The 19,826-nt window shown below is 53.8% G+C and overlaps 1 protein-coding gene across 1 annotated transcript; it reads right to left on the minus strand.

The window, feature by feature from the left end:
* Positions 1 to 9,135: 9,135 nt before the first annotated feature.
* On the minus strand, positions 9,136 to 11,610 carry LOC104564136 (folate receptor gamma). The gene is made up of 4 exons (XM_062020311.1): positions 11,464 to 11,610; positions 10,675 to 10,863; positions 9,682 to 9,817; positions 9,136 to 9,497 (listed from the first exon to the last, which is right to left on the minus strand). The coding sequence occupies exons 1-4, from the start codon at positions 11,605 to 11,607 to the stop codon at positions 9,136 to 9,138; spliced, it is 831 nt and encodes a 276-aa protein (XP_061876295.1). The 5' UTR covers positions 11,608 to 11,610.
* Positions 11,611 to 19,826: the final 8,216 nt, after the last annotated feature.

Raw genomic sequence — 19,826 nt, forward strand, 5'->3', positions numbered from 1 at the left:
CTGGTGGGAAACTCAGTGTCTGTCCAAGTTACAACAACACTTCTGCTCCAAGCCAGATGGATCTTCAGACCTGAGCCTGGATGAGGGGGCTCCTGGGGAACAAAGTCTGGCTTCAACTCGGGAAATAGGTGAGAAACCCAACCTGCCTGTGCAATTTGCTGATGAAAACACAGGGAGGCCAAGAGTGACCTGACCTAGGTGGGAGCTGCTTCTGCAGGGGGTTGGGCTGGATGAGCTCTAAAGGTCCCCTCCAGCCCCCCATGCTGTGACTCTGTGATTCTAAGAGTGAGGGCAGGTCTGTGCCAAGACCCAAGTGTTATCATCACTGAGATAAGACCCCCCCCATCACTGCTTAGTGATGGTCAACGTTATCACTAGGCAGAAGGTGCTATCCCATATGTTGATGGTGGGTGTCAAAACACACACACACAACAGATGAGGTGCACAGGACAGTGGCAGAAAATGCTCCTCTAATGGGGAGGTGAAATGGAATAGAAGGGACCTCAAGAGATCTTGCAGTCCTCCTGCCACCCTGAAAGGGAGCAGCTTACTTAGCCTGACCCTGAAGGGTGTTTACTGGTGGGAGCAGTCCAGGGGTTGTTGGCAGATTTCTCTGGGAATGAACCAAAGAGAATGAAAACCGTTCCTGGAAAACCTCACCCCTAGAAGAACTCCTCATGCTCCATTTTCTGTGGAGGCTTTATTGCTTTGTTGCTCTCCTTTTGCTAATGGGACTTGGTGTTCCCTCACAGAAGGTGCCCAACCTGTGGGTCTGGTGCTGAGAAGGGGAAAGTTACTCCATGAGCCCTGAGGAGAATCACAGAATAGAATCATTTGGGCTGGCAGAGCCCTTTCAGCCCATGGAGTGCAGCCTCTGTCCCAGCCCCATCACCCACCAGCCCACCCGGCTCTGAGACCCCTCCAGCAGCTCCCTGGGCAGCCCCTTCCAATGCCTGACAGCCCTTGCAGGCAAGAAACCCCTCCTCACATCCAGCCTGAAGCTCCCCTGGTGCAACTTGAGGCACAGCACTTGCACACCGTCCCTGACCCAGCCTTCACTTTGGGTTTTACCTGGTTTGCTTTAGCAGGTTGTGACACTGCTGCCAGCGCTGGCTGCCTGGTCTCTGCTGCTGCCCAGACCTGTGCTCTAGGGGTGCTGCCCACTCAGTTTCATTAAAGATCCACCTCCCACCCCCACACTCACACTGGGATGTGCTGATTAAAGGCCAGGTCTCTTCAGCAAGACCGGTTCTACTCCCCACAATGACAATGGGCACATTCACACCCAGAGAAACCACCTTTTCCCTTAAGGCTCCTCAATGAAAACAAGTGAACAACTGCAGAGATAAGACAGGAGCCTTCAAATCCCTTTGCTCTGACAATGAACAACTGGTAACTTTTCATTGAAAAAGTCCTTTTTTCCCCCAACAACTCCTGCCTTTGCTTCCTGGTGGTTTCCTTCAATCCTCTCTCCCTTCTCTTGTTCCTGGGTAGGTGAAAAGTGCCCAAAGCATAACTACAGCCCAGGCAGAGTTAATTTGCTGCTTCTTCCCTGCCAGGGAGGTGTGTTGTCCCATCTAAAGGGGGCATGAGATTGCTGTGTCAGCTAAGGGACCTGTCAGCAGCCAGTGCTGCTGATTCCCTCCCTGTGCCACGTGTGCTCTGGGAAGATTTGTCCTGTCTGTTTCAGTATTTGTCAGCACACAAATGTTGATCCCACTGGTTTCTAGTTCCCTGCTGCCCCTTTACTCTCTCCCACCTTTGTGAAGCGAGGATGCCCTGGGGTTACCTTCTGCCAGTCTGGTTTTCATTCACATTCCTCTTCATTCCCAAAGAACTCTGCCAGCAACCTCTGGACTGCTCCTGCCCCGTCTCTGAGTGCTCTGAGGGGAATGTCACTGCCTTACACTGCCCTTGTCATGGTTTGGGTGGGTGTGAGGAGGCTGGAGCCAGGCTGTGCTCAGGGATGGGCAGTGACAGGACAAGGGACAAGCTGGAACAGAAGAGGTTCCAAAGCAACACAAGGACAAACTCCTTCCCTGCTGAGGTGAGGGAGCAGTGGCAGGGGCTGCCCAGAGGGGCTGTGGAGGCTCCTTCTCTGCAGCATCCCAACCCAGCTGGATGAGTCCCTGTGTGCCCTGCTCTAGGTGCTGCTGCTCTGGCAGGGGCTGCACTGGCTGAGCTCTGCAGGTCCCTTCCAGCCCTTGAGATTCTGTTGTTGCCCATGTGTTTTACTTCACTGCTGATGTTTGGCTACTTCAGGGAGAAACAGTTCATAGTTTTTAAGGAGATGCCTGTTGTGTGTGCTCCTGCCATTCCTCATTCAACGTGGCATGTGGACAACAAAACCTTTCTTGCATTGTGTCCAGCTAAATGCAAATTGCTTTTTGCCTTCCCCTTCCTTCCTCTTTTTGCTCTGGGTGCCCTTGCTGTTTCTTCCTATACATCATTGCTCCTTTGACCAAGCTCAGACACTCCTGTCTTTTCTTTGCCTCATGCTAGGGATCCCTGCAAAGGTGGTGATTTATGCATGAACATTTCCACTGTCTTGCTTATTCATTCTATTGGTGAGGGCTGAAAAAAACAACCCCCATACTCTTTTTTATTGCATCATTAATGAACTGCACAGCTTCCTGAAAAACATCCTCCCAGGCATTTCCCTCATGAGATGCCTCAAGCTCAGCTCTGCTGAAGCCTGGTGCTTTCAACAGTGGAAAACAACCAACCAACCAACCAGCAAAAGCAAATAAACCCCCCCTGCAGAAGGAAGAACTTGTAAAAGTTGTGATTCCTTTCAGTGGCACTGCAGCTTCCCTGGAAATAATCACCATGGATACTGTGGGAAACTCAATACTCCCTGTACCTGCCTGCAGAGCTGTTGCTTGGGCAAAGACATAAGCCCCAGACACAAGTCAAATATCACAGGGGAGAGAGAAAGGTGTTTTGGAAGAGAGATGAGAACAGTTTCTGTTCATCTTGCTACCAGATCCTGTCTCTCTCCTTGCAGCTGCCCATCTCCTCCTCTCCATCCCCTCCTGCCCTGGCTGTCCTTGGATCACACAGTCACAGCATGGGGGTGCTGGAAGGGACCTTTAGAGCTCATCCAGCCCAACCCCCTGCAGAAGCAGCTCCCACCTCGATCAGGTCACACAGGAACGTGTCCAGGGGGCTCTTGAAGCCCTCCAAGGAAGGAGCCTCCACACCCTCCCTGGGCAGCCTGGGCCAGGGCTCCCTCCCCTCACAGGGAAACACTTTGTCCTTGTGTTTCAATGGAACTGTTTGTGCTCCAGCCTCATCCCATCACCCCTTGTCCTGTTGCTGGATACCATCGAAACAGGACAAAGGGGCAGAGCCCTTGTAGAGCCCAAGACTGTGCCCATCCTCACCCTGCCCCATCCTCAGCTCCAACAACATCCCCCAAACGTTGCTCACCCAACAGCCTGTGCCACAGCAGCCTTCTGCAGAGCAGCCACCTGCTGCTTTTCCACTGGTTGGTTTGGGGATGACATTCCTCAGCCTCTCCATGTTTTCCTGGGCAAGCTGTGTATGCAGCTTCCACCTGCACCAAACCCCACCACTTCTGGGATGAAAACCAGTCAGATCTGGGAGAAACTGCTGGAAACCACAGAGTTGTTTGGGTTGGAAAAGTCTTTTCAGGTCATAAAGTCCAACTGTTAACCAGGCACTGCTGTGGCCACCACTAAGCTTTAGGCAGAACTGTGTCCCTGAGAGGGGTGTCAGCCCTGTGCCAGGCTGCCCAGGGAGCTGGGGCAGTGCCCAGCCCTGGAGGGATCCCAAAGCCCTGGGGTGAGGTGCTGAGGGGTCAGTGCTGGCTGTGGCAGGGGGAGCTCAGGGCTGGGCTCCAGCAGCTTCAGGGGCTTTTCCAACCCAAATGATTCTGTGTTTCTATGATCATGCCCCTAAATACTCAGCCCTTAGAATCTGGTGTCCTCCCACCACACCATCCCTGCAGGAGGATGCTGGGGGACACTCACAGACACTGTGGCTGTGCTGATGCTGCCCTTCCATCCTCCTCTCACCCTTGGCAAACCTTTCCTTATCTACACTGCCTTGGCGTTTCCCTGGATATCCTGATGTTTCCAAAGCAGTCAGTGTGCAAAGGTGACCCCCATTTCATCAGCCCTTCCTCCACCCCATCCTGACACCCACTGGCTGCCTTCCTGAGTCTTGGTCTTACTGCCTCACATGGGGCTTTCACACTGTCCTGACTCTGGCTACTGCCTCAGGGATTTAACTGGATTCTACTCAGCCCCCACCAGACCCCCCTGCAGTGCTGCCTCGAGCTCTGGGCACCAACAGCAGAATGACACAGAGCTGCTGGAGCGAGCCCCGAGGAGCCACAGGGATGGTGTGAGGGCTGCAGCCCCTCTGCTCTGCACACAGGCTGAGAGAGATGGGGGGGCTCAGCCTGGGCAAGAGAAGGTTCCAGGAGACCTCAGAGCAGCCTCCAGCCCCTAAAGGGCCCCCCAGGAACATGGGCAGGGGCTTTGTGCAAGGGGCTGGAGGGATAGGACAAGGGCTGCTGGCTCCAGAGGGCCAGAGGGGAGACTGAGGGGAGCTGGGAGGCAGAAGCTGTTCCCTGGGAGGCTGCTGAGGCCCTGGCACAGGCTGCCCAGAGAGGCTGTGGCTGCCCCAGCCCTGGCAGTGACAGGATCAGGGCTGCCCCAATATGGGACAGAGTTGTTGAGAGCCTGAGATGTTCCCTCTGGGATGTGATGCTCAGAACAACCCTATGAACCAGCTGATCTCAGACACAGGTGAGGGCTAATGCCAGAAAGAGACTGGTTAAAGCAAAGCCACATCAGCCACTGACCTCAGTGATGTCTGCACACAGCAGCGTGGTCAGGTCCTGATGCACACAGTGGGAGGGCACATGGGGCTGGCAGAAGGGCACATGTGGGGAGGGACAGTTGGTACAGCACATCTGCACAGGGCAGAGAGCCCAATCCTGCCCATCCTGGCACTGGTGAGGATGGAGGAGCATTTCCATGGGTAGCAGATGGCCACATAACATTCAGAAGCTGTGGCCAGAAGCAATGAGAGCTCCAGCAACCAGGGTGAATGAATCCTAAAAGCCTGAGCAAAGCAAATGTCAAGACTAACGTGCCTGGTGTAAAACCAGAGCACACTCATCACAGCTGGCAGCGTAGGCAAACCCAGAGGAGCTGGCACAGCAGCTGATGGAGCCTGGGATCAGTCCTGGTGATGCTGCCCAGAAGGGACACGCTGCAAATGAAGGTGAAGAGACACAGATGTGGTCAGTTTACAGCCCTCAAATACCCATAAGCACAGATGTGACTGCTGTGGGCACGGGCTCCTTGAGAGGCACGCTGTGTCAGACACAGCCTGCAGAGAAACATCAGAGCTCCAAGTGGTGAGGCTAAAGGGACACAGCAAACACTTGTAAAGGTGACAGATGTGAAGCCCAAGCTGAGAGAACCCGGGTGTCAAACAGGGACATGGACCAGATGCCACAGACTTCAGGTCCTGGAGAGCCCAGCAGATGGGCTTTCAGTTATCTTAGGGTACAGGCACACACAGCAGACATCTACAAAGCAGCTCATTTTGGGGTTCTCTGCATCACAGGAGCTGCAGCACTCTGGTTTTCAGAGAGAGTGTTGCTTATAGAAACAGTTCTGCACACACTAAACAGAGGGGACTGGAAAATGTACCTGTGTCCTATCCAGCCCAGTCTGCCCCCAGCCCCAGCCTGGGACACTGCCAGGGCTGGGGCAGCCACAGCCTCTCTGGGCAGCCTGTGCCAGGGCCTCAGCACCCTCCCAGGGAACAGCCTCAGCAGCCTCCCATGTCATCTGATTCAGAGAATGTTGTTAAAAAGGTGTTAACATCTGACTCACAGGGGATGTGACTTGAGTGGGGTGTTGGACCACAGGTCCCAGACCTCCCCTCCCCACCTGCATGACTCTGATCCTGGTGCACTGCTCCTGCAAGGAAGGAGGGTCCTGGCTTGAGGGGTGGGCAGGGAGCTGCTGGTGAGGGATCTGCAGGCTCCTCCAGAAGGGCTGTGGGCAGTAGTGGGGAGAGGTTCTGCTCCACCTCTGCTCTGCCCCCATGAGCCCACAGCTGGGATGTTGTGTCCAGCTCTGGCCCCTCAGTTGCAGGAGGACAGGGAGCTGCTGGAGAGAGCTCAGTGCAGGGACACAGAGATGCTGGAGTGCAGCATCTGCCTTGTGATGAAAGGTGAGCCTGTGGGCAGCAGGAGCTGCCTGAAGGAGATTTCCCTCAAGTAGCTTTGCCTGGACATATTTTGTGTCCCTTATGAATGTCACTGTGATGGATGCACTCGATCCCCCATGGCCAGCACTGCAGTAGTTTGGGATGGGCTCTAAAGCAGGCAAAGGCCAGACCAAGAACTGCCCCAGGAAACCCACAAAGGAGCAGGGTGAGCCATGGGGCACCCGTGGCTGTGAGCATGATTCATGTGCTCATTGCAGGAAGAACGAGTGGGCTTTCCAAGATTTGTCAAAGGAAGGAGTGGGGCCAAGGAGTCTTGTGCAAGTCTCTCCTTCTGGATGCAATTTGAGTACAAGGCAGACACCTTACACCAGAAATACATCAGCTCCAGTGAGCCTTCTTTGAGCTCTCCCTGCTAAGCTTTCCCCCTGAGCTGGGACACCCCTCAAAGCTGCTTCTCAAGCAGAGAGACCTTTTTACCAACAATGGGTCATTGGATGAGCCCAGCTTGAGTTCTCCCTGAGCTGCAACTGCACTACAGGGCTGGTGTCCCTCCCCCCTTGAGCTGGACACCTCTCAGTGTTTGAGACTCCTTACCAGAGACTGAGTCTTCTTTACCCGAGGCAGAGACAGCCCTTGTTTGCAACAGGGTCCTCAGTAAATGGCTGATGGCATGCTGAATCAATGCTGATGAAAGCCACACAGCTGGTTGTTAGACATAAACCACTGACCAAGCCTGAGTCCTGTTGGGCTGAGCCACGCCTGGGCTCCATCAGCAGTTTAGAGACTGATGTCTCCTCTGCACCTCATGACTCAACAGGAGGGTTTTTTCCTTACCCTTTGCATCAGTTCCATTGGAAATAAACCATTTACTAAGTCTGAGACCAAGCCTGGATCCAGACACAGTTTAATCCTCTCTGAGGGGGAGTTTAGAAGACAAGAGGGTCCATCCTGAACCGTGTGGCTCAACAGAGGCTCTCCCTGACCCTTTGGCAGCTCCAGTCTCTGTGTAAGCCATTCTGGCTCAGTCCTAACTCGGTTTTTCCTGTGTGTTGCTTCCATGTAGTGAGCAAAGGAGTGAACCTTGCCATCAACCCCTGTTAAACTGCATTTTTCACCAGTCAAAGTCCCTTTGGGCAGCACCTTCAGCAGCATTTCTCTGCAGGCTCCAAACCACTCACCTGTCACAGGAGTCGGCTCCAGATGCTTCCTCTTCCCCATCCCCAGCTGAGTCAGGCAGGGCAAACCCACAGCCCACACATGGGCCAGAAGACCTTCATGACTTTAAGCTGGGGTCAGTCCTAGGATCAGCTCCCACTTTTGCAGACGAGGTGCTCGAGTTAGAGAGCGAAATAAAGAAACAAAGCTTCTGTTTCCTACAAAGGCAAGGAACAAGCAGCCAGCCACAACAGAGGCTGTACCATCAGGAGCATTTAAAAACCCCAGTAAAGCAGGAAAACTTCAGGGAGCAGCTGCTTTGGTCTAAAGGCTCAAAGAATGAAGCACTATAAAGCTCCACAGAGTGGGCTGTGCCTAACCCAAGCAGCCCTCTGCATTTCCCCATCGCTCTCTCCTTTGCCATTGCTTTCAAGAGTTGCTAAAGCTTTGCTATAACTTGTGTTTTCCCTTCAAGGAAGGAAAAAGCAGCACAGGGTGAGCCTTTGCACAGCTGCCAGTGATGTCTGTGAGTCCCAGGTGGGAGGCTGTGAACCACTGCCCCAAGGAAAGAGAAAGTTTTGAAGCAACACAGATATTCAGCCCAAACCAGGTCATGGGCAGGAGGGGGAGGAGACGTATCAGCAGCCTAAACTGCCCAGCAAAGGGAAGGGAGCTTTGCACATCCAGTAACAGAATGGTGGGGGTTGCAAGGGACCTTTAGAGCTCATCCAAGTCCAACCCCCCTGCAGCAGCAGCTCCCACCTAGATCAGGTCACACAGGAACATGTCCAGGGGGGTTCTCTGGACATGCTGCAGGACCAGGATGGTTCTGTCAAGATGCTGCTCAGAGGGACTTGCTGGGCTGGAAAAGCAGATGCCACTGGCACCAGGCTGCAGCAGGGATTTGCACGTGGCTCCATGCACAGGTCAGGCTGCTCCTGCACCCAGCCCAGAGGGAAGGGGAAGAATCAGAGAGCTGTTTGATTGGAAAAGCCCCTGAAGCTGCTGGAGCCCAATCCTGCCACAGGCAGCACTGAACCACAGCCCTCAGCACCAGGGCTTTGGGATCCCTCCAGGGCTGGGCACTCTCCCAGCTCCCTGGGCAGCCAAGGAGCACGGAGCAGAGGCTATGACCAGGGAGGAGACACTTCTCATGGCTGGCTGTGGTGTGCTGCAGGCAGGCAGGTGACTCTGCACCTCCTCCAGCAGGATGTGGCACAGCAGCTGAGGATCCATCAGTACCCCAAAGATCTGCATCTACCCAGGAGGTTACATCCTTCCTACTGCCCTGGCAGACTCCTACATGTACAGATCCTCACACCCACCACTCCCAAGTCCAGACCAGCCTTGTTCCACCCCCTCAGAGCACTTCTGTCCCCTCCCATCATACACAACCTTCAGTACAGCAAAGCTGATCCAGAGGAGCATTTTATTCTCACCCTTGAAGGAGACAGAGCAGTCTAAAGCACCAGACACCACAGCTCAGCAGAGGACCTTGAACAAATCACAGACAACCCAGCCATGGAGTGGGAACAGATGTGAAGATGCTCCATCCTCAGAGCAGGGACACATGGTATTGCCCCTTTCTAGAGTGGAAAGAGCTGCCTGTGTCAGCAGCTGCAAGTAGGGACAAGTACCAAGGTCCAACAACACAGCCCCTGCAGAGCACTTGCTGGGGTGTGTAAGCAGCCTGAACAGACCTGAGGTGCCTGTGCCAGCTCCTCATGGGCTGCCCCATAAGCCCCATCCCTTAGGGAGCAATCACAGGGAACCCCATCCACGGGACTCACAGCCCCCAGCTACCCCAGAGACCAGCACGAGGGTCAGAGGCAGCAGGACCAGGACAGCCCGTGGCCGAGCACACGCAGCTCTGCCGGTCTCAGGAGCCATGTTCTCCAGCCCAGCAGAGGAGGATCTCTTTTTCCAAGCATAGTACTTGGCCACAACCACGTTGGGGTTTCCCTGGGCAGGGTCAAACCACATCTGGATGCAGCGGCCGCTGCCGCGCCGCTCGGCCGTGTATTTGTAGGAGTTGGACCAGATCTTCTCACACAGGTCCTTTGGCCGGGGGAACACGAGGCTGAAGGGTCTGCACATGGAGCCCCAGGGACAGCGGTTTGTTCCTGCAGACAGCACCCAGAAAGAGGGAGAAGCGTGAGCTGGCACATTGCACCTCAGCTGATGGGTGCTGGCTTGGCCACCTCCTAGGCAGCAACACCACAGGCAAGTCTTGGCTCCAGCCAGGAGAAGGCAGCAGTGACACTGCCAGGGTGAGGAGGACATGCTTCCCCCACACAGCCCACCAACCTGTTGCCCAGTTCCAGCCCTTGTGCCAGTTCTCTTTGCACGTGACAAAGTCCTTGCAGTCCTCCCACCACTCCTCGCAGTCCTCCCTACAGAGGGGCACGTGAAGAATCCTCTCCCGGCGCCAGCTGCTGTCGGCCTGCGAAGGAACAGGGTCACACACACACAGCAATGGCCTCTGGGACCTAGGGGGCAGGATCTGGCACATCCCAGAGACCCACCCAGCCCCTTCCATCAGGCTCCACAGCTGATCTCTGAGGACTTTCAGCCCCACGCCTCGACAACAAGCTGCTCTTCCATCAGCCTGGCTGAATACCTGAGCAGAGGCTTAGCAAAGCCTTTGGAATCTTTCATAGAATCCCCCAATGCTGGGGCTGGCAGGGCCCTGCAGAGCTGCTGCAGCCCCAGCCCCTGCTCCAGCAGCTGCCCCTGGCTCAGGGGGCACAGGAACGTGTCCAGGGGGGGTTGGAAACCTCCTGAGCAGGAGCCTCCACACCCTCCCTGGGCAGCCTGGGCCAGGGCTCCCTCCCCTCAGCACCAAAGCACTTGCTCCTGAGCCTTTCAGCACCTTGCAGGAGCCTTTAGGTGCTTGTGAGTGTTGCTGAGGTGCCCCTGAGCTCAGGCTTCTGTTCCCCAGGCTGAGCAGCCCCAGGGCTGCAGCCTTTCCTCCTCACACACATGTTGCAGCCCCTCAGCACCTTGGCAGCCCTGCACTGGCCTCTCTGCAGCCCTTCCCTGTCTCTCTGCAGCTGGGCAGCCCAGCCCTGGCCACAGCACTGCAGATGTGGCCTCCCCAGCTGTGGCAGAGCACAGGGGCAGCACAACCTCCCTGACCTGCTGCCCACACACTTACTGCATGTTTCCAGCAGCAGGAAAGCCTGCAGTGTCCCTGGAACACATGCTCCCACACATGCCATTGGAGAATCAGCACATAACAAACACACCACGAGGCCAGCACAAACCCTGCTGTCTTAACCCCAGCAGACCTGCTCCTACCTGGTCAATCCAGGGCCCCAGGTTGGGTGAGCATTCATACAAACACGTGTCCTGGATGAAGTGGCGCTTGCACTTGGGTGGCATCAGCCCACAGTGGTTCCAGTTGAAGTTGTACAGGTTGGATTGGTCCTTGTGGGCTTCAGAACTGGTGTTGGCTGTGCAGCAGGCATTGTCCTTCCAGGGAGCACACTGCAGCAGAGCAAGAGGCAGGCAGGTCAGGCAGCAGCCTGGTGGAGTCAGAGGGTGCTGCAGGTGCCAGGTCCCTGTATACCCTGCAGCAAGAACCCTGCAGCAGCATCCCTCCTCCAGCAAACCCTTGGGCACTTTGAGCTGAACAGTTCAGGGCTGCAGCAATGTGGGGTTGGAGAAAGAGGTCAGATCCTCACCAGAAATCAGTGCCAGCCTGAGGAATACAAACAAACTCCCTTCCCTTGCACCTGGGTTGCTCATAGCCACACTTCCACCAAGGACTAGGTGAGCTTCAGTTAGCAAGGGGAGGGTTTAACACAGAGTGGGAAGAGAAGAGAGTGTCTTTCCTTGACATCTTTTACCTTGTTTTGATCTTGGATACCTAAACTTTGGGAAGGGAAGGCTTCCTGGTGAACAAGGGGCAACACTGAGCTAGCAGAAGCCCACACACCACTGCATCAGCCCTGACAGACCTCACATCCAGCTTTCTTCCTCAGGCAAGAGGTTGCTAAGCCCAAAGCACAAGCCATCCTGTATCCTCTGAGGAGACAGGAACAGGGCTCCCCAAGAACCCCACTGAACCCATCCATGGAGCCATACCTGGTTGTGCAGCATCCCCTCTGGGCCAGGCTTGGTCTTGTGGTGCTTGGCATCCATGCAGACGTTCAGCAGCGGGTCCTTGGCAGCCAGCACCACACAGGCAGCCAACAGCAGAAGCAGCACTTGCCCTGCTCCCATCCCCATGGCCAGCCCAGGCAGTCAGGGAGCTGGACAGGAAGGGGACAGCATGAGAGGGAGCTTGCCACAGTCAGAAATAAATCAGCCTGCAGAAGAGAAGGGATCCCAAAGCTGTGGGGCTGAGGGCCATGGGTTAGGGGTGGCTGTGGCAAGGTGAGGGGAGGGTTGGGCTCCAGCAGCTTCAGGGGCTTTTCCAACCCCAATGAGTCTATAGAATGGAGGGGCATGGAGCTCAGGCACTCCCAAGGACACAGAATCACAGATCTCAAGGGCTGGGAGGGGTCTGTAAAGCTCATCCAGTGCAGCCCCCCTGCCAGAGCAGCACCACCTAGAGCAGCTGGGGTTGGGATGTCTCCAGAGAAGGAGCCTCCACAGCCCATCTGGGCAGCCCCTGCCAGTGCTCCCTCACCTCAGCAGGGAAGGAGTTTGCCTTGTGTTGCTTTGGAACCTCTTCTGTTCCAGCTTGTTGCCCCTTGTCCTGTCACTGGCCATCCCTGAGCACAGCCTAGCTCCAGCCTCATTCCATCACAGCATTAAAACACAATCACAGCCCCAAACTAAATGTTGTCCCCTAGACAATGCCACACAGCCCTTTTAGTTCTTGGGCTGTTCAACTGTTCACCTTAAGCTTCCCTGATGGGAACAGGGATGCTGTGAGAGCCATTCACATCAGGGTCCTTTTGCATGAAGCCACCTCACTGTTTCAGCACAGAGCTTTCAGCTCCTGAACTTTCTGCAGCTAGGCATTGGTAGTTAAGGGATCTCTGTGGCTGGTGGTTCAGAGGAGGTGTGTGCATCTTGTGTGCATCATGAGCTGCAGCACATGAAGCAAAGAAAATGCCTCTATCTGGGCCTTTGGGGACCCACAGCTGAGGTCTCCAAGGGAAACTTGACTTAAGCAACAAAAGCCACATCATCTCATCGTGCTTTCGCCTCCTCTGCCCACCTAGAGGCTGAAAGGGCTTTTGGAGTAGTTAAAGACCCCACAAACCAAAGCCAACAACAAAGAAACCTACCAAAATTGCCCCCTTAAGACAATTACCACGGTCCCTGCAGGAGCCCCTCACGTCACTCAGCAACACAACATAAGGATGTACAGAAAACCCACTAAAAGAGCCCCAAAGTCACCCTTTAGAACACATTTTGCAGAAGACAGGAGCAAAATGAATCCCTCATAGTGCTGAAATAGCATAGAACATAATAAAATGCAGCACATATGGAACTAGGGAAGCAGACATAGACCTGAGGACGAGGCAGCAGCCAACTGCACCAGAACTATGGATATACAGAAGAAAAGACCCCACCAAGATGAAAAAACCCCTCAGAAACAAACCTTACCAGTCCAGACAACCTCAAGAACACTCAGCACAGCAGCTCCCTGGGGTCAGCTTTAATAGGAAAGTCTCCTGCCACAGGTGCTGGCACTTGAAAGTACCTTCCTAATAGGTTTAATGAGGTTTAACTTCTGCCAGCCTTTGTTGGCTTAGAAGTGGTTGTTTTGTTGATACCCAGCTTGCCCAGCTTCTTTCACAAGCAACACTGTCTTGCCTGGGAAACAGTCCAGTGTTTCTGTCCAAAGGCAGGTCTCTTATCAGCCTTGGCTGTTCATAACAAGCCCTCCTTGCTCCAGGCAGCTTTCATCTGCACCATTGCACGAGACAACAACAAAGCAGCCCAGCAGGGGCAGAGCCAAGATCCTGCCATGCACCAAGAGTAAACAGAATAGAGCTGATGCCCATCACAAGACAAATGCCATGCTGGGATGTGTGTGCTTGCCTCAGAAGGAAGGACAACACGCCTGCTGATGAGGAGGAACACTGCACCCTGTGGCAAAGCCCTGGGAACAGGGGCTGAAGCTGGAGGACAGGGTTTTCTCACAAGCCCCCTGGGAAAGCCCTCCTCTCTGGCAAAGGGGAAGGGTCTTCCTCCAGGAACAGCAAAGGGCTTGGGGCTGTTTTGCTCTTTTCTTCAATCACATCACTGATCAGTCACAGGATCTCAAGGGCTGGAAGGGACCTGCAAAGCTCATCCAATGCACCCCCCCTGCCAGAGCAGCAGCACCTAGAGCAGCACCTAGACTCATCCAGCTGGGTTGGGATGCTGCAGAGAAGGAGCCTCCACAGCCCATCTGGGCAGCCCCTGCCAGTGCTCCCTCACCTCAGCAGGGAAGGAGTTTGTCCTTGTGTTGCTTTGGAACCTCTTCTGTTCCAGTTTATACCCATTGCCCCTTGTCCTAAATGATGTTCTTGCCCTAAATGATGTCCCAACTGATATCCTGATGATGCTCCTTGCCTAAGGAGCTCATCTTCCTCAGTTTACCACATGAACACGTCTGGCTGGAGGAGACCCTGCTTTAGTGATCCCCACAGCCTCACACCACACCCCGTGAGCAATGGCCCCTGCTCATGAACCAGACAAGTGCTGTTGCAACGTCCCAGGCTTCCAGCTCTCACACTGGAAGTGACGAGGAGCAGATCTCCCCTCTCTCCTCTTCGAGCCTTTGCCACCTCTGTCATATCTCCCCTTCCTTGTCCCTTTCCAACAGAAGCCACGGGCTGCTCCCTCATCCCCCTGAGGGGTGTTTTGCTCCCTGAGGCACCAGGACTGCAGCAGCCTTTCAGATGTCCTGGACCCGTTTTCTGGCCCTTGCCTGGGAGCTTTTGCTGTCTGGATTGTTTGTGGAACTGTTGGTCACTGACCTGTGTTGTTGTAACGCTGTCAGAACTGTGACAGCTTGTTCCTGAGAGATAATTGTCAGCCACCAGCCTGTCATTTTCTACCCAAAGTGTTCCCTGTATTCTTTGTTCCCCAAGTGCATCACTGTGTGTTTATCTGAGCTGCCTTTTCTTTGTCTGCTGTTTCATTGTTCAGGGACTCAGCCTTATTGGGGTCTTCTGTAGATTTTTGCAGCTGGTCCTCCTGTTCCTGGAGCAATTTAATATCACCAGGAACTCGGTTGCTTTGCTGTTTTCCCTCCCTTTCCCAGCAAAAAGTGGGAATCCCAGTACAGATTCCTGCAGGGCTTCACTGTAAAGGGCTGCCAGGCCCCTTTATTTCATGCAGCAGTGCTGTGTGAAGGTTTGCTCTCATTCCATGGCTGATTATTTGGTGATCTTCAGTGGTGACATTGCTCAGAGCCCTTTGGAATCCAGGTAGACTCTGTCACCTGGCTCTGCCCTGGGCAGAGCCCTTTGCAGCCTTTGGAGGATATGCAATATGTTATAGGCAGTCTTGTCTGCCCTTAGAAGAGTCCACACTGACCCTTTCCTTGTGTCACATGCCCATACACATGGCTTCAGCCCTTCCTTCCCACACAGACACCACGTCCATGCTTGTGCAGGTCCCCCAGTCTCTCCAGGAAGCCTTTTAAGGTGTCCCCTGTGAACGTGCAGAGCTCGTCCTTGCAGGAGGTGCCTTTACAGGTGACAGGGCAGAACATGAGGAAGCTCTCTCCCTCTCACTGAGCCCTGCCCATATCCTTGTGCTCAACAGGACAACCACAGCCCCAGTTTCTGCCTCTCCCCTGGGATGGGTGGCTGTGTGCATCCACGTTCACTCCATTGAGACGATTTGCCTTGTGCAACCCATCTCTGCTGCTTGGATGCTTCTTCCCTTGGGTCAGACCTGGATGAGCAGCAGCTGTCAGGAACGTGCCCAAAGGAGACCAATGGCAGCCTGGGGGCATCAAGGTCAAGGGAGGTTCTGCTCCCTCTCTGCTCTGCCATATCTGCTGAGGCCTCATCTGGAGTCCTGTGTCCAGCTCTGGGCTGCCCAGCTCCAGAGGGACAGGGAAGTGCTGCAGAGAGGCCAGTGCAGGGACACCAAGATGATCAGGGCACTGGAGCATCTTCCTTGTGAGGAAAGGCTGCGGGACCTGGGGCTGTTCAGTCTGGAGAAGAGGAGCCTGAGCTCAGGGGCAGCTCATTAACAGTGACAAACATCTCACTGGTGGGTGTCAGGAGCTTGGGGCAGCACTTGTTGTATCCAGCAACAGGACAAGGGGTGATGGGATGAGGCTGGAGCACAAACAGTTCCATTGAAACACAAGGACAAACCTGTGAGGTGAGGGAATGGTTTCAGCTGGAAGACACCTTTCAGCTCATGGAGCCCAGCCTTTGTCCCAGCCTATCACCCACCAGCCCATTTCCCTCAGTGCAACATCCACCCACCTCTGAAACACCTCTTAAACACAGCTCTTGGATCACTTTGGCCTTGTAACAGGGAATGAGAAGGTCCCTGAGCCGCTGCACGCCAGGGAAGCTTGTTGAGCTGCTGAGGTCAGTGGGTCGTGGTGGATGATGAACCAAGCGGTTCTGTCTGAGCGGATGGCTCAGATGAGACAAGAAGCTCTCTCTGATGATCAAAAGGATGCTGGTCACTCAGGTGCCTCAGGGTGAGGAGGTGAGGGTGGGGGGACAGCAGATACACGTAGAGAGGCTGCAGAAGCTTGTTTGTTCTGCTGCTGTTCTGCCACAAAACATCCGACTTTGTTTTAGTGGGTAACACACTGGCACACGCTGCTGGCTGCAGGGTCAGGGACACAAACTCCCTCTTGGTGATAAAGTGCTTTAATATCTCTGAATGAAGAGGCTATACATATGGAAGTAAGCTAAGTGTGAGACAGAACCTGAGAACAGAAAGCAAGGAAGGACCTGGGGACCGGGGATGCTATAGTGAGAGATACATGGATGAAGACAGAGCCCCAGAGGGATCTTTCTCAAGGATTAAAGCTCCTACCTGACAATTAAATGTCTCAAAAGCCTCAGAGACTTCCCAGGGAGGTTACAGACGTGTTGTCTCAGACACAGAAAGGGAAGAATCTCTTCGGGAGCCACGAAACGAGATGGAAATTGGCCTCTGAACACACAGGCTGGGAAAAGAAACCCATGTGCACGTGGGAAATGCAGAGGGAAGGCAGCTCAGCACAGAACGGAGAAAACTGAGTCCATCCAACTGCTAAATCCTGTATTTTGACTTGTTTCCATTAGATTTGTGTTGTTGATGGTGCTGTCTGGAGGTGAACTGAGGGTGTTGCTCCAGTGTCCTGGCCCAGTGCTCCCAGTGCATCACACAGACCAACCCTGGCACGAGCTTCCTCGCTGTGCATGAACGTGTTGTAACACTGACGAGGGGTGAAACTGGAAGAGTGAGGTTTTAGGCCCCCAAGATCATCCCTGAACACCAACAATGAATCAGAGAATCGTTTCACTTGGAACAGACCTTGGCCAGCACTGAGCCACAGCCTCGGCACCTCAGCTCATGGCTTTGGGATCCCTCCAGGGCTGGGCACTGCCCCAGCTCCCTGGGCAGCCTGGCACAGGGCTGACACCCCTCTCAGGGACACAGTTCTGCCTCAGCTCCAGCCTCAGCCTCCCCTGGGGCAGCTCCAGCCCCTTTCCTCTTGTCCTGTCATTCATTACTGAAGTATGCAGCTCCTCATTTTGTCTCTCTGTTCTGACACTGCTCTCAGCTCTGCTGCATCCCCTCCACCCCAGCTTTCACCCCTGGGGCTCTTCAGCCTGGAGAAGAGAAGACTTAGGGGGAACCTCATTAATACTTAAGTACCTAAGGGGTGGGTGTCAGGAGGCTGGGGCTAGTGTTCGGTGTGTGGTGGCCAGTGGCAGGACAAGGGGGAAGGGGCAGAGGCTGGGACACAGCAAGTGCCCCTGGCCCAGGAGGTGCAAGTGCTTTGGTGCTGAGGGGAGGGAGCCCTGGCCCAGGCTGCCCAGGGAGGGTGTGGAGGCTCCTGCTCAGGAGGTTCCCAACCCCAGCTGGACACGTTCCTGTGCCCCCTGAGCCAGGGGCAGCTGCTGGAGCAGGGGCTGGGGCTGCAGCAGCTCTGCAGGGCCCTGGCAGCCCCCACCATCCCATGGTTCCATGTTGCATCAGTATTTGAGCTGTGGGAGGTGGGTGGCAGAGCAAGACCATTGTTCCTTGCTTGGTGTCTCCTCTGAGGGTGTTTTCCATGTCAGACCATTGCAACAGTTCTGCTCCTTCCTCACAGAGCAGCAGCTCTTTGGCTGCCAGTGTCCACACAGGAGGTTGCTGGGGTCCAAATGGAGGGTACAAGGCTTTGGCCAATTTCTTCAGTCCTTTCCCCCCACAGTGCCCCAGCTCCCACTCTTGTTTTACTGGTGATTTTTGACTGCTCACTAGAACCCATTTTTATTGCCTCATTAGCTTACAGAATCACCTTTGAACTCCCTGACGTTGTCCCCCCTTCACGTCTGAGCGTGGAAACGAGTTCCAGAAATGTCTCTGTGAAAGAAACGTTGTTCTCTGTGTCAAACTCCTTTCCTACTCGTTTCAAGGAGTTTTAGCGTTGGTGGGTGACTCCTGAGCCTCCAGACCAACACTTCCCAGCCTCATACATCTCCTACCAAAGCCTGACTGGCAGCAGTCGTTCATGTCTGCTCAAAAGTGATGCTTTGCCAGACAAACTGCCAAGGTAACATCAGTGCAAAGATGCTTTATGTGTGGTTGCACAGGACTGTGAGAGCGTGGAGAGACTTTCTGGATGAAAACTTGATGGAGATACATGGAAACCTGTTGGAGACACATGGAAACCTGTTGTTGGAGACACATGGAAACCTGTTGTTGGAGATCCATGGAAACCTGTTGTTGGAGACACATGGAAACTTGTTGTTGGAGATCCATGGAAACCTGTTGTTGGAGATCCATGGAAACTTGTTGTTGGAGACACATGGAAACCTGTTGTTGGAGATCCATGGAAACTTGTTGTTGGAGACACATGGAAACCTGTTGGAGATACATGGAAACCTGTTGTTGGAGACACATGGAAACCTGTTGGAGATCCATGGAAACCTGTTGTTGGAGACACATGGAAACCTGTTGTTGGAGACACATGGAAACCTGTTGTTGGAGATCCATGGAAACCTGTTGTTGGAGACACATGGAAACTTGTTGTTGGAGATCCATGGAAACCTGTTGTTGGAGATCCATGGAAACTTGTTGTTGGAGACACATGGAAACCTGTTGGAGATACATGGAAACCTGTTGTTGGAGACACATGGAAACCTGTTGGAGATCCATGGAAACCTGTTGGAGATCCATGGAAACCTGTTGTTGGAGACACATGGAAACCTGTTGTTGGAGATACATGGAAACCTGTTGTTGGAGATCCATGGAAACCTGTTGGAGATCCATGGAAACCTGTTGTTGGAGACACATGGAAACCTGTTGTTGGAGACACATGGAAACCTGTTGTTGGAGATCCATGGAAACCTGTTGGAGATACATGGAAACCTGTTGTTGGAGACACATGGAAACCTGTTGTTGGAGATACATGGAAACCTGTTGTTGGAGATCCATGGAAACCTGTTGGAGATACATGGAAACCTGTTGTTGGAGACACATGGAAACCTGTTGTTGGAGACACATGGAAACCTGTTGTTGGAGATCCATGGAAACTTGTTGTTGGAGACACATGGAAACCTGTTGGAGATACATGGAAACCTGTTGTTGGAGACACATGGAAACCTGTTGGAGATCCATGGAAACCTGTTGGAGATCCATGGAAACCTGTTGTTGGAGATCCATGGAAACCTGTTGTTGGAGATACATGGAAACCTGTTGTTGGAGACACATGGAAACCTGTTGTTGGAGATCCATGGAAACCTGTTGGAGATACATGGAAACCTGTTGTTGGAGATACATGGAAACCTGTTGTTGGAGACACATGGAAACCTGTTGTTGGAGACACATGGAAACCTGTTGGAGACACATGGAAACCTGTTGTTGGAGATCCATGGAAACTTGTTGGACACTCTCATTTTTCCACAGTTAGGGGGAAAAAAAGTGTGATTTTTGACAAAGAAAGGGAAGCAAATGGTCAGGAAAGAGCTGGGACCAGTGTGTAACCACAGAAGAAACGCACCTGCAGCCAGCCAAAGGGTTCTCCTGGTATCCAGTGTGCTCTGAGCAGGGCTGACAGCTCACATGCCATTCTCACTTTGGGTCTGTTTCTATCTGTGGGTAAATAATTGAGGGAATAGGGAAGAAACCAGCTGAAGTCAGGGGTGCCTGTCCCTGCCAAGCCTCATGCCTGGGATCCCTGGCAAGCGAGCCAGAGCGTGGGACGTCCCTGGGACTCTTTTGAGATGAGAGAGCCAGAAGCACACGAGGTCTGACTGAGTGAACATCAGCTCTGTGCAGCACAGCAAGGGCTGCTCCCTGATTCCTGTTAACACTCTCTTTGGTCTCTT

This window comes from Colius striatus, chromosome 1 (assembly GCF_028858725.1).
Source record: "Colius striatus isolate bColStr4 chromosome 1, bColStr4.1.hap1, whole genome shotgun sequence".
NCBI lineage: Eukaryota > Metazoa > Chordata > Aves > Coliiformes > Coliidae > Colius > Colius striatus.

What these genes read in the sequence shown, in the direction of transcription:
- LOC104564136 (XM_062020311.1), bottom strand. Translation starts at nt 11,607, where the DNA reads ATGGGGATGGGAGCAGGGCAAGTGCTGCTTCTGCTGTTGGCTGCCTGT. An exon ending in AGGGGATGCTGCACAACCAG is followed by an intron (nt 10,864 to 11,463) that starts GTATGGCTCCAT and finishes GCTCTGCTGCAG; the next exon opens with TGTGCTCCCTGGAAGGACAA. An exon ending in GGGCTGGAACTGGGCAACAG is followed by an intron (nt 9,498 to 9,681) that starts GTTGGTGGGCTG and finishes TGCTGTCTGCAG; the next exon opens with GAACAAACCGCTGTCCCTGG.